Source organism: Candoia aspera, chromosome 1 (assembly GCF_035149785.1).
Source record: "Candoia aspera isolate rCanAsp1 chromosome 1, rCanAsp1.hap2, whole genome shotgun sequence".
NCBI classification, from domain to species: domain Eukaryota; kingdom Metazoa; phylum Chordata; class Lepidosauria; order Squamata; family Boidae; genus Candoia; species Candoia aspera.
This window is the reverse complement of record NC_086153.1, coordinates 314417085-314429564: the sequence shown is the minus strand read 5'-3', so window position 1 is coordinate 314429564 and position 12480 is coordinate 314417085. Positions and strand designations below refer to the sequence as shown.

At 39.3% G+C, this 12480-nt stretch overlaps 1 protein-coding gene across 1 annotated transcript; it reads left to right on the top strand.

Annotated features, from left to right (window-relative positions):
- Window positions 1–2944: 2944 nt before the first annotated feature.
- XRCC3 (X-ray repair cross complementing 3) lies at window positions 2945–11855 on the top strand. The gene is made up of 7 exons (XM_063293843.1): window positions 2945–3595; window positions 4264–4401; window positions 4795–5007; window positions 6472–6626; window positions 8962–9174; window positions 10437–10486; window positions 11543–11855. The coding sequence occupies exons 1-7, from the start codon at window positions 3430–3432 to the stop codon at window positions 11790–11792; spliced, it is 1185 nt and encodes a 394-aa protein (XP_063149913.1). The 5' UTR covers window positions 2945–3429; the 3' UTR covers window positions 11793–11855.
- Window positions 11856–12480: the final 625 nt, after the last annotated feature.

The following is a 12480-nucleotide window of genomic DNA, read 5'->3' as shown; positions in this document are numbered from 1 at the left end:
CGGGCGGGGCATAGTTCTGATTGCTTATAAACTCTCCTCAGCACTCTGTGATTGGTCGACGCCTTCCGCGGGCTAGGCTGACTTCTGGTTAGCGCCTTTCTTTTTTCTGAGGTTGAGATCGTTGTTTGCAGGTAGGAAATAATTTGAAAATTATTGTCTGTTGGGCTTTTCTCGGTGGAGTTTGAGTAGGGTGGCTTTTGTCCGACTGCCAGTTTTTAAGAACTCTGTTTAGCTTTCCAAATTGGCACTTTCTCAAGTTTTGTCTGCAGTTTTGAGGCTGCAATCGCATATTTGTTTGACTAGAACTAAATACTGAAATCAGCACCTGGATGTTTACAGAGAGCAGCAGGTTCAGGTTTGTGTGCCAAGAATTATCAACGTAATTGTAAGTCAAATGAAATTAGTCATACTTACTTTCGGAATAAACTTTATACTGTCGTTCTAAAACTTCGTTTTATTTTTATGCAATACGTTCAGTGATGGAATGTAGTCAAAACAAAACGAAGGGGTCAATCACAAAAATAAAATCACTTAGGCAACCCAGATGATACATTAATGAAAAACAGTTTATCAAGGTCTAAGACTCAGTGTTATCTGGGGTTCGAGCTGTTATACCTCCAAGCACTCGTTGCAAAGGAAGAATGCTGGGAGGGAGGAAAGTCTGCACATCCTCCTTAATGATATCTCAGAGATACAGTAAACTCTCAGTTAACCGGCACCCATGGGGATTGGTAGATGCCGGTTAGATGTCGTTTCTGGTTGCTTGAGAGTTACTATTAAACCCCAATACCCACTAGACGGCAGCAGAGAGATACAGATTTTTCTGCCGGTTGCTTGAGAGTGCTGGTTGCTTGAGTTCCGGTTAACTGAGAGTCTACTGTATATCCTTGGCCTAAAAATGCTGGATTATGATGAGCTTGGCCTATTTGAACAGGAGTCTTCTTATGTCTGCAACAAAGGTAAGTCTTTACTTACATGATAGCAAAATGCCAGAAGCAGCAGCCAAACAGATCTCGGAGGCTGAAAGTCCACAAACAGCATATTTATGCTTTATGCTGGAACAATATTTCAAGAAATTGCAAGCTTGTTTATTCTGCAGACTGGCAGTTGTATAAATGGTAGGCTTCAATCTTAAAAAGCTACTCATATTAGAAAGCAAAAGTAGGTGTGATGACCAAAAGGAAAATTGATAGTAAAGCAATACCTTCGTTAGTTAGTAAAGTTCCATTGAACACAAATGGGACATTGGCTTGAATAAAATTGCCTAAGATTGTGCTGCATGTGCATGTAGGAAATGCTACAAGTTAGGCTGGGTAGAATATATTGATTGGGTCAAAATTATCAGTGAACTCCATGACCAAAAGGGACTTGAGCCTGGATATGCCCAGAATTAGTCTAAATATCTCAGCCACTGTTCTACATAGTAAGAGTTGGCATGATGTAACAAAACGTTTCAACCCCATCCTATATTTATTTTCCCATACATGTGGAGAGTGTAGCATCACAAGAAGGATCATAAAGAGGGTCTTTTTAACACCTCCCATGCTTGCTATTCTTATTTACCCAGACACTCAGGATGTGTAGAAACAAATGTACATGGGTTGAATGAAAAGTAATGCCTCCAGTGTTATAAGTCTCCAGGACATGACAGTACTGATGCGCTAGGAACTCTGATGTGTTTTTAGCATCTGTTCTTTCACTTCAGTTGGTGGGAAGTTGCTGTGAGAAAAAATTGTGTTGCTGTCACTCATGAAATGGAAGCCTGCAATGAGTTCTCATTAGTGCCCTTTAAGCAATATGCTGTGATTGAATTTTTGACAGGTAAAGGAGCCCCTCCAATTGAAATTCAGTTTGTTTATGGTGGTGATTGTGACGAGAGTACTGTGTGTTGCTGGGCCAAAAAGTATAAAAATGGTGAACCAGGAAAAGCTGATTAGTTTAATCAAGAAAAAAATGGACAACTTGTGATAGCAGCCAACAAGGTTCACATGAGAAAGGTTGATGAACTGATTAAGAGCAATTGGTGGATCACTCAAACAAAAATTGCTGTGAAGCTTGGGATTTCACAGGAACATGTGGGTCACATTACAGTATTGATGTTCTTCAATATTGGAAGGTTTGTGCAAGATGAGTTCCTTGCATGCTGGCAAGAAAGAGAAAGCTTCAGGAATTGAAAAATTGGCAGCAGTTGATGTCATGCTACAAGAATGAAGGTAAGGAATTTCTTCACAGTGTAGTGATAGCCAACAAAACATTGGATCATTGTTATGACCCAGAAACAAAGCATCAGTCCATGGAATATCGTTAGAAAGCTTCATTTGTGATTTTTTCCCCCAAAACTTAGGCTTCAGCAGGAAAACTCATGCATGGTTACTTTTGGGGGGATGCAGATAACTTTCACATGGATTTCCTAGAACCTCCCACCACTATCAACTCAGAGTGGTATATTGCAACACTCAAAACTTTGAAAGAACTATTAAGCAGAGTTCGGAAGCACCAGAAGGACATTTTACTGCAACATGACAATGCTAGGTCTCATACTTCATGAGCTACCCAAGTGGCAATTGTGAAATTGGATCTCACTATTTTACCTCATCTATCATACAGTCCAAATTGGGTGCCATGTGACTGCAACCTTTTACCAAAATTGAAGGAATAAGCTTTGTGGACATCTGTCTGACTCAAATGAGGAGGTGGAAAGGACTGTCAAGGCCTGGTTGTGGAGGCAAAGTGTTGAGTTCTTTCATGATGGCTTTAAGAAGATTGTCCATCATTGGAAGAAATGTTTAGCAAATAGAGATTATGTGGAGCAGAAAATACAGGTTAAAAAAGTTCATTTCAATAATTTTCCTTTTATTAAAAATATCCTTACTTAAGCTAAAGTTATGGAAGTGGAAGCATTATTTTTCATTCAACTGTCATAGGTTTAGAATCTTTTATTGTTCACTTTCAGAAATAAAAGCTTCCTTCATATTCTCCCACACATGGTATCCTACTCAATGTCTAGCTGGCTAGGCTAAGTTTCAGTACCAGAAGAATAGAGGAGGGAAGCCCCTCCCTCATGGTACCTTATTCTGTGTGATGATTGTGAAGTACTGCACTTACATCCACTTTCACTACATTCAACATGTCTTGGCCAATCTCTTGCCTCCTTATACTTTTCCACCTAAGTACTATTGTCTCATCCAGCTTACACGTGAACCATTCTTCACCCCTCCATTCTGATATTTTTTTGACATGCTACATAACCTGAAAGTAACCAAAACAAACCTATTTGCCAATGCTTTGAGTGGGTCTCATGTACTTCGTCTTACGAATAGTTAGCACAAAGAACAAAGCAATTGCAAATCAGTATATAACGCTGGTAACGTACGATGATAGCATTAAAGAAAATCAGAAAAATAATGCTGAGATCAAGAAGTCAGGCTGATGAGAAAAACTACTTCCAGTCTTTCTGTTGGCATTTTTCCAAAGCTGTACCTTATTCACTTTTCTTCCTCTATGTTATTTAATATTGTGTGGCTCTGCGTTTGTGAAGAAATGGACTGGGATAAGTTTGACATGAACCCTAGAGTGATTGCAGCTATTAAAAAAGGTAACAAAACTGTATATGAATCCTTGTTTTCACACTGTATGCCATCCCTGTATCATTTTTATATATAAACTACAAGAAAACTTTGTCTTGCTGCATTTGATTGGGGGATTGAATAGACTGCTGTTGCAAGTGGGTAAATGGACACTTAGGTAATGGACTTTGCAACTAAATCTGCCAATTTTGACAAGGTTAGGTATATCTAGATCTGAAAAGGAACTAAGGTTGCAATCTGCGATTTTTAAGAACAAGCCCTGTCGGACTCACTTCTGAATAAACATGTGAGTGTGTCTATAGCTGATGGGAAACTTTTAGCCTTGCACTTGTGGCTAAACTACAGTTCCCAGGAACCTCATAAAGTATAGCCAATGGTAAGGGATGCTGTGAATAGTTCAGCAATAGTGAAGAATTGCAGTTTCACAGTTTTGCTTTAGAAAAAGGTACCTGCATAAAAACAGCAGTCTTGCCTCTGGATAGTAATTGATGGTGCCGTGCTGTTCTTGTCTACTTAAAAGTGAGTTGCGTTGAGCTGAATGGGGCATACTGGGGTATATGACACAGGGTTCCAGAGCAAAAGAATGAAGTGATAACATGTCTATGGCCTATAATCCTCCTACTTTTCAAATAAACAAATCTGTGCTGGTTACAGTTCATCAATTTTCTCATTTCAGCAAATATAACATCAATTAAAGACATTTTCCATCTTTCGGGATCAGATCTGCAAAGGTTAACAAAGCTATCCAGGACAGATATACAGTATCTACTAAGAACAATTTCTAGTGCTTTGAGAAAAAACTCTGTTCTTACAGGTAAATCTTCAACTAGCTTTTTTCTAAATAATCACTTTAAAACATTGTTAGAATACCAGACTTAGTTAAGAATCTAATCAAGCCATTTAACTTGCTGTACAATTTGGTGTGTTTTATATCATGAAGTGGTAAGAAGGTACCTTTCTTCTTCTCTCTCAATTCTGATAACCTCTTTTTTCTTGTTCTCTGTCCCTCCCCGCCTTGTATTCTTTTCCTGCTGCCAGAAAGAGAACATTGTGCTTTTGCTGGAGGTCTTAATGGAATGCTTGCAGAGGATTTCTGAACAAGCTGATTAAGAGTGTCTGTGTCTTTTTGTGACCCACTTCAGGATAATTACACTGAAAGTGGCATACAGGTATATTAAACAAACATGCTGTTGAATTGTTGTTTTAGCCCTCCAGCTGTTTCAAAACAAAGCGCACCACACTTCCCAAGGCCAAAAGCTGAGTCTGGGCTGCCCAGTTCTAGATGGCTTGCTCCGAGGTGGGATTCCCCTTCTGGGAATTACTGAAATTGCTGGTGAAAGCTCCGCTGGAAAGACCCAGATTGGTTTGCAGCTGTGCCTTTCTGTGCAGTATCCATACAAATATGGTGGACTAGAATCTGGTAAGAAATATACTCTTTTAATCTCTTTTAGTGATTCTGAGCATAATTTTTCACCAACTGCACTGTTACATATTTGTGCATTATATTATTATGATTATATTGTTGCTAAAGTTCAAACTCCAAACATTAAAAATCTTCTTCCATTCTTATGAAGATTTCAATAGGCATTTTTCACATACTTCCAAGCTTATATGCATCCATAAGGACTAGGAGCTTGGTTTTTAAAGAATTTAAAGGATTTGGTGCATTTTCCCTTTTTTTTGCTCCAAAGGACATGTATGAGAACCTGCATTTAATTCCTTCAAAAAATGTAGGGGCCATTACTTTCAACAACAGCTACTGAAATAAAATCAGACTTTTCAGTGTAGGAATTTGCTTTATGCACATCAGACTTTTGTCCCTTCAGCATAGAACCATCTGTTCTAGAGGAGTTTTTCTTCAAGGGCTGCCTGATCCTAATTTTCAGCCCATTTTTTTTTTGTCAAAAGATGAAATTTATTTTATTTATTTATCACATTTCTTCACCACCCATCTCAGCAAGCGACTCTGGGCGGTTTACAATCAAATTAAGATAATAAAAGATTAAAATATCATAAAAACAGATTCATTATAAACATATAAATATAAAATATAAGATGGAGAAACAACAGTCTCAATAAAATTTCTCAGGGCCTCATCAAGGTGCCAACCACCCCCATAATTGACTATCCCCCCTCCCACCCCAAGCAAGGTGGCAAAGCCAGGTTTTCACTCCCTTTCAGAAGGCTGGGAGAGTGGGGGCCTGCCTCACTTATGGGGATAACTTATTCCACAGGGTGGGGGCCACGGCAGAGAAGGCCCTCTTCCTGGACCCTGCCTATCAACAATCTCATGGACAGGGTCTGTAGCATGCTCTCTCTGCCTGACCGAGTGGGACGGGTCAATGTAATGGGAGTGAGGCGGTCCCTCAGGTAACCTGGCCCCATGCCATGTAGGGCTTTAAAGGTGATAACCAACACCTTGAATTGGACCTGGAAGCAAACTGGTACCCAATGCAGCTCTCGCAGCAAAGGTGTTATATGAGCCGTCTTTGGGGCTCCTAAAACTGCTCACGTGGCCACATTCTGGAGCAGCTGTAGCTTCCGGATGCTGTTCAAGGGTAGCCCTGTTTAGAGCCCATTGCAACAGTCTCTATGGGAGATCACCAGGGCATGAGTGACTGACCAGAGGGCTTCCTGATCCAGGAAGGTGGTGCACAACATGAAGTCGGGCAAAGGCTCCCCTGGTCACGGCACACAGAGTTGCAGTTATGAGATGGGTGGCCATATAAATTAATTTTAAAAATAAAAAGGAAATTATTATCTCTTCCCAGGACAAGTATATATATTGAAAAACCTGCAGGTGTCCAATCTTGTAGCTAAATTTTTCAGACTGACTGCCACAAAGAGAAGCCAGTAATTTCAGATGGCTTGGCCTTCATTACAGGTGCAGTTTACATTTGCACAGAAGATGTTTTCCCTAATAAACGCCTGCAGCAATTGATTGAGCAGCTGCCCAAACTGAGGAGTGATGTTCCATCTGAGGTGATGCAAAAGATAAAATTTGGAAATGGAATATTTGTTGAACATGCAGCAGACTTGGTGAGTGGTTTGTCTGGGTGTCAGTGCTTCAAAATGTTAAATCCAGTCTATGCAGCTGAAAAGGAGTTGTGATGCTGCATTCAGATGCAGAAAAATGAGATCACCTATTTCAGGACTCATTGCAGAGATTGTGATGCAGCGTCTGGAAAGGATAGCACTCCCACGCATACAACCCAAAGTATGGATCCGGTACATAGATGACACATTCGTCATAATAAAAAAGGAACAACTGGAGGAAACACATGAAACCATCAACAACATCTCCAATGGAATAAAATTCACAAGGGAAGAAGAAAACAACAACACCCTTCTTGGACAACCTCATCAGCAGAGGAAATGATGGCAAGTTAGAAACACAAGTCTACTGGAAAGCTACCCACACCAACCAAGTGCTCCATTACCAAAGCAACAGCCCAACCTCCCACAAGAGGAGCTGTGTAAGAACATTATTCAGACGAGCACTAACACACTGCAGCAACCCAGAACACCAGAAAAAGGAAACAGATCACCTATACAGCATCTTCCAGCAAAATGGATACCCCCTCAACTTTATCAAAAAGTGCCTTACCACTCAACCCACTACAACCCAACCAACAGAAGCTATGAAAAGGATAACACTGCCATACATCAGAAACATCTCAGAAACCACCAACAGGCTGTTACAACCGCATGGCATCACCGTAGCTCATAAACCAACTAAAACTCTTCAAAATATCTTAAGTAACCCAAAAGACCCAATAGCCCAAGAAGAAAAAACAGGAGTTACTTATGACATACAGTGTAAGGACTGTAACAGCCACTATGTAGGAGAGACAGGCAGAAGACTAGTAGAGCGCATCCACGAACACCAACTAGCAGTCAGAAGACATGATGAAAACTCCTTAATTTCACAACAAATAGACAGACTTAGCCATACTTTCAACTGGGAAACTGTGAGCATCCTAAACCAAGCCAAATCCAAAAATGCCAGAGAATTACTGGAAGCTTGGCAGTCAGACAAAGCAGCCATCAACAGACACATAGAGGTAAACAACATTTACATACCATTCAGAAGAGACAATAGAAAAGCCAGAAGACCAGAACACCTCCCCACCAGCAATCAACACCCAGATATGCAAAGATTAACACTAGGATTAACACCAGATGAACAATCAAGCAGCACAATATACCCTAATCAAGGAACTATTAAGTATTAACTTGGTTAATCAACCAAGCAGCAAACAGCCCAATCAAAGAACTCCCAAGGAGAGAACAACACCCCCACCAATACAAGCTGGACAAACCATTGTATATAAACAGAGCAAGGCCCACTCCCTCTTCGCACTGAAGATGTTGCCTAGTCTGGCAATGAAACATCTTCAAGAAAACAACAAGGCTCAGAGAGCACCAAAGACTCCACAAATGCAGAAAAGGCAGCTTGTAAACCAAAATGACACTTAAGCTCAGTTTTCTGATAATACTGTTTCCATAGATAACATCTCTCAGCAAATCTCTACAGAAAAGATTGTTTATTTATGCAAAATATATAAAATTAGCCTTTCCCCCTATATTCTCAATGTTATGGAACCAAAAGGTTGCAAACAACACACATAGAACATCCATTAGTTAAACTGTGCAAAACATAAAGAATAGTCTCATTAAAAAGACCCAAACTTATAGAAGACATTCAACACGTCATGTTTGAGCTCCAGTACTGCAAAAAGTAGTACAGAACTTCTGAAAAATGAAGCTTTTCATTTTTTCCCTCTATTTTTTAATGGAAAGGTACGTTTTTTGTTCTCAGAGCCGTGAAACTATGCTGGCAGAAACTATGCTGGCAGAAGCTACAGCAGTGTTATATGCTTACATTTTTGGCAATACGTCAACTGAATTATAAAGATCTTGTAAAGAAGCCTGTTTTTGGTTTTCTGCACAACCCATCTTACACATCTTGCCATCAAGAGAAAACTATCATATTTCCAAGCATAGAAAAAGGGTATCTGCTATATTCTAGAATGAGATTTCCTTAGAATGAAGAGCCGTACATGTAAAAATCTTAATCTAATCCTATTACACATTCAAAGGGGTTAATTGGGATTTAGTCTCAAGATAACATGCATAGGTTTGCAACATTGCAGTTAAACTCTCACTCAGCTTCCTGAGTCAGTAAGGCTCTGCCTGATCGATATATAATACGCTGTTCTGCTGGCATTGCAAACAAATGCAAAAGCTTGGAATCAGGATTACTCTAGCTATTGCAGAAATTACTGTTGATCCAGTGGAGCACAGATTTTTTACAACTGTGTTGTTCTTGACAGACATCCTGGTGTAATTTCAAATTTTCTTCTTATTACAGGACACTTTCCATGAGTGTATTACTAAGAGACTTAGCTTACTGCTCTCAAGAGGTATGGTGCGGCTAGTTGTCATTGACTCCATTGCTGCCTTATTCAGATGTGAATTCAGTGCTATGGATTCTCTCCTAAAAGCCAAATATTTAAAGAGATTTGGGGCAAAACTTCACAGATTAAGCTGCAGGTTCCAGACTCCCATAATATGCATTAATCAGGTAAGATAGAGTTTACTTAGCCTAAGCAACATGCCCATTAATTTCAGGAGAGAGATGTGCATCTAGCGGAGTTTTAACATTTGAATGGACCTTGATTTAAACACTTAAATGGAAGTCACAATTGAAAATGGAATATTTGCAGGTAAAAGCTGTTGTTCCTGTGGATCACCAGAATTAGGGTTGGCTAATTAACTCTTACTGTGCATCCAGAGTGGGAGTGCATATACTTCATTGTATAGCATCAAGTCATACCACCATCATAGGATAGCATCAGATCATGCTTTAGAATGGAAGCAATTGGAATCTCCAGTTGGAACATCATCCTTTATGGGATGATAGCCAACATAGTGATTTCCTCATGTGTTATTTGGATGCTTGTAAAGTGACAGATTTGCACATCTCTTAGAGTAGGCGTTAAGGTAGGGCTACAATATCAGACCTATGCAACAATTAGATGATAGCAAAGAGTTGCTCAGATTTTTGCATCCCAGATCTGAAAGGTCTACATTAAAGCCACCTAAGGTAGTTGAACAGTCTTCATGCTTGCCTCTATATTGTAGTATTTTTAGTAGAATTCTTAGCTCAACCAAACACCGTATTCTCTTTGAGTCAGGGCCACAGCTATGTATGCATGATCTGCTGACAGATACTCTCTCATTCTTTCGTATGTAGAATTAATGCCTATATGATTATTTTGGGGAAGAGAGTACAAAAAATTGAATTAAATTGTGGCTGGGCTTTTTTTTGTCTTTTTCGTAAATGTCATTGGAGTAGCTAGAGCAGTGTTTCTCAACCTTGGCAGCTTGAAGATGTGTGGACTTCAACTCCCAGAATTCTGGGAATTGAAGTCCACACATCTTCAAGCTGCCATGGTTGAGAAACCCTGGGTTAGAGAGTACCCATACTACAGAGCTTTCATGGTATCTACCCACTTGCTTTTAGCAAAAGCCTCTGTTTTGCTGGGAAGGGAAGGGGACCTTATCTCTGCTACCAAAAGAAGCATCAGGCTGTGGGGAGAGAATTCTTCTGCATGAAATTATATCCTTCTGTGGGTGACTTGCTGTAATGTGCCCTCCCTTCCTTGAGCCATTTTACTTATAAATGTAATTAGAAGATAGTCTATGTTTTCATTTGATGATAATGACAAAAATATGTGGTCTATCGAAAGTGCTTTACTTGAAGTGAAATTATTTTTCCTAACAGTACATTCTAACAAACCATATAATGTACATTTTTTTCTTGGTTTCTTTTTTATAATCTAGGTAACTGATGCAGTGGATGAGAGGGAAGATGCTGTTTGGAATACTCAAAGGTGAGTGGAAAAGGAAATTCAGCACCCATACATCCAGTGAGAGAGAGATTTAGACAGACACGTACACAAGGGGTATCAACCATTCTCCTATTATTTAAAAAAAAAGTGAAAGCTATGTTGTTAATCCTCCTCCTCCAAGCAGCCTGCAGCCAAAACACTGCCAGCTCTGTGTTTACTGCACGAGAGGATCTTTATTTACACCAACCTAGTCTGGACAATGCATGTAGTATAGAATGTAGCAGCAAAATAGCTGCCCAGGGCACCTGGCCATATACTCAGTACTCTTCTACTGCGGTAACTGCGCTGCCTGCCAGTTAACTACCAACCCTGGTTCAAAGTTTTGCTTTTGACTTTAAATAACGTGCACCCAGAATATTTGACATATTTCCTTCAAAAAGGCAAAGCATTTTGAAACCTGGTGAGACAAAACTCATTAAGTAGAATGGAAGGATTGATGGGTCCACTTTAATCAAAAGGACAGCCAGCCAGACAAAAGGGGAGGAGAAATGGAGGAGAGTTTCAACATGAGAGTCCATTAAGAACATTTGAATAAGCATATAAGGAAGGGGTAACAAGTAAGATATTACTATTGGAGCAGGGGAAGGTATGCTGTAGTTTACTAAGCAAGACAGAAGATCTAGATAATGCCCTGCTGCATTGCTTAGTGACCAAAATTCTGGTCCCAATTGCGGTTGTTAAGTGAGGTCTACCTTTTGTCTTTAAAGAGTTCAAATAAATTGCCTTAGATCAAATCATACCATTAATTCATCTGCCCCAAGATTATGTAAATTTTGGGCTGGGGACTGCAGTTCTGAAACAACAACAAAATTAACAATTGCATTCAAATGCAATAGTTAAATATGAGTATTATTTATTTCCTGTGTGTTTAATAAGATTTCCTTTATTGCAAATCCAGGTTGGTAAAAACTGCTGCAGGGTTTCCGTGAGCCTAACCCAAAGAAGCCGATCTAAAAAAACAAGCTTACTTTCCCCTAGCTCAAACTCTAGTTAGTTAATTGTGTAGAATGTTTTGTAATTGCAGGCTTTGTGTTTCAGCTGCCCAGCCAGGACTGTTATTCCAGCACTTGGAATAACTTGGTCTAATCAGTTGTTGATGAGATTGATGGTGTGTCGCACTGTACACCAAGCACAGACTGCTAGAGAGACATCATATAGTAGAAGTGAGCTGCGAATGTTAAGAATTATTTTTGCTCCTCATTTGCCTCAGCATTTTTGTTACTATATTGTAAATTTGGAAGGTGTGAAAGGAATAAGGAAAATCAGCCATGATTATGAAGAAATGTAAAACAGTATTTCTTGCTGCTTTTCTGTATAGAGTGGAGCTATCGCATTAAAAATCCTCAATCTATTCCTGCCATCATATCATCCTGCTTATTTACTGTATTACCCTGTCTTGTGTACGTGATCTGGATTGTGTTCTTGGTGAAAGAATGGTAGCAAACAATAATTGGAACTTCCATTTAGACTACAAAAACAGAACAACAGGTATAACACCAAAACAACAGACTTTATAAAAGAATTCCTGTTAGGAGTATAAACAGATATGTAACAAGCATCTGACAAAATAATTTTGAACTGAATAATCTTTGAAGCCAGGTAGGCTATCTTTCTAGAAAGGAAATTCTTGAATGTCAGCAGTTATATTTAAGTGCTTTCAACATAGCACTAAGGTGCTATGACAATGCTCAGGCTGTAATAATAATAACTTTGAGATTCATTTGAACTAGCTGCAGTCTTTTAAAGTCAGGGTAGATTATTAATGGTGGGATGCAACTTACTGGCATGGCTAGGGAATTTTTTTCCCTGGGGAGATTTAGTTGGTTCTAATTTTTACCTTTCAGGGTGACCAAGCTGCTACTTTTTTTGTTGCTGTTGCTGTTTCCTTTTAACTTATGAAAAATATATTTATATTCTGCCTGTACACTAAATGTGAATATCGGTAACTTCCATTGCAGTCTCTACATAGGAAAAAC

Excerpts from the sequence above, each read along its gene's own strand:
- XRCC3 (XM_063293843.1), top strand. The coding sequence starts at position 3,430 with ATGAGAAAAACTACTTCCAGTCTTTCTGTTGGCATTTTTCCAAAGCTG. Across the intron at positions 3,596-4,263 it reads GATTGCAGCTATTAAAAAAG|CAAATATAACATCAATTAAA; the intron begins GTAACAAAACTG and ends TTCTCATTTCAG. Across the intron at positions 6,627-8,961 it reads TTGAACATGCAGCAGACTTG|GACACTTTCCATGAGTGTAT; the intron begins GTGAGTGGTTTG and ends TTCTTATTACAG.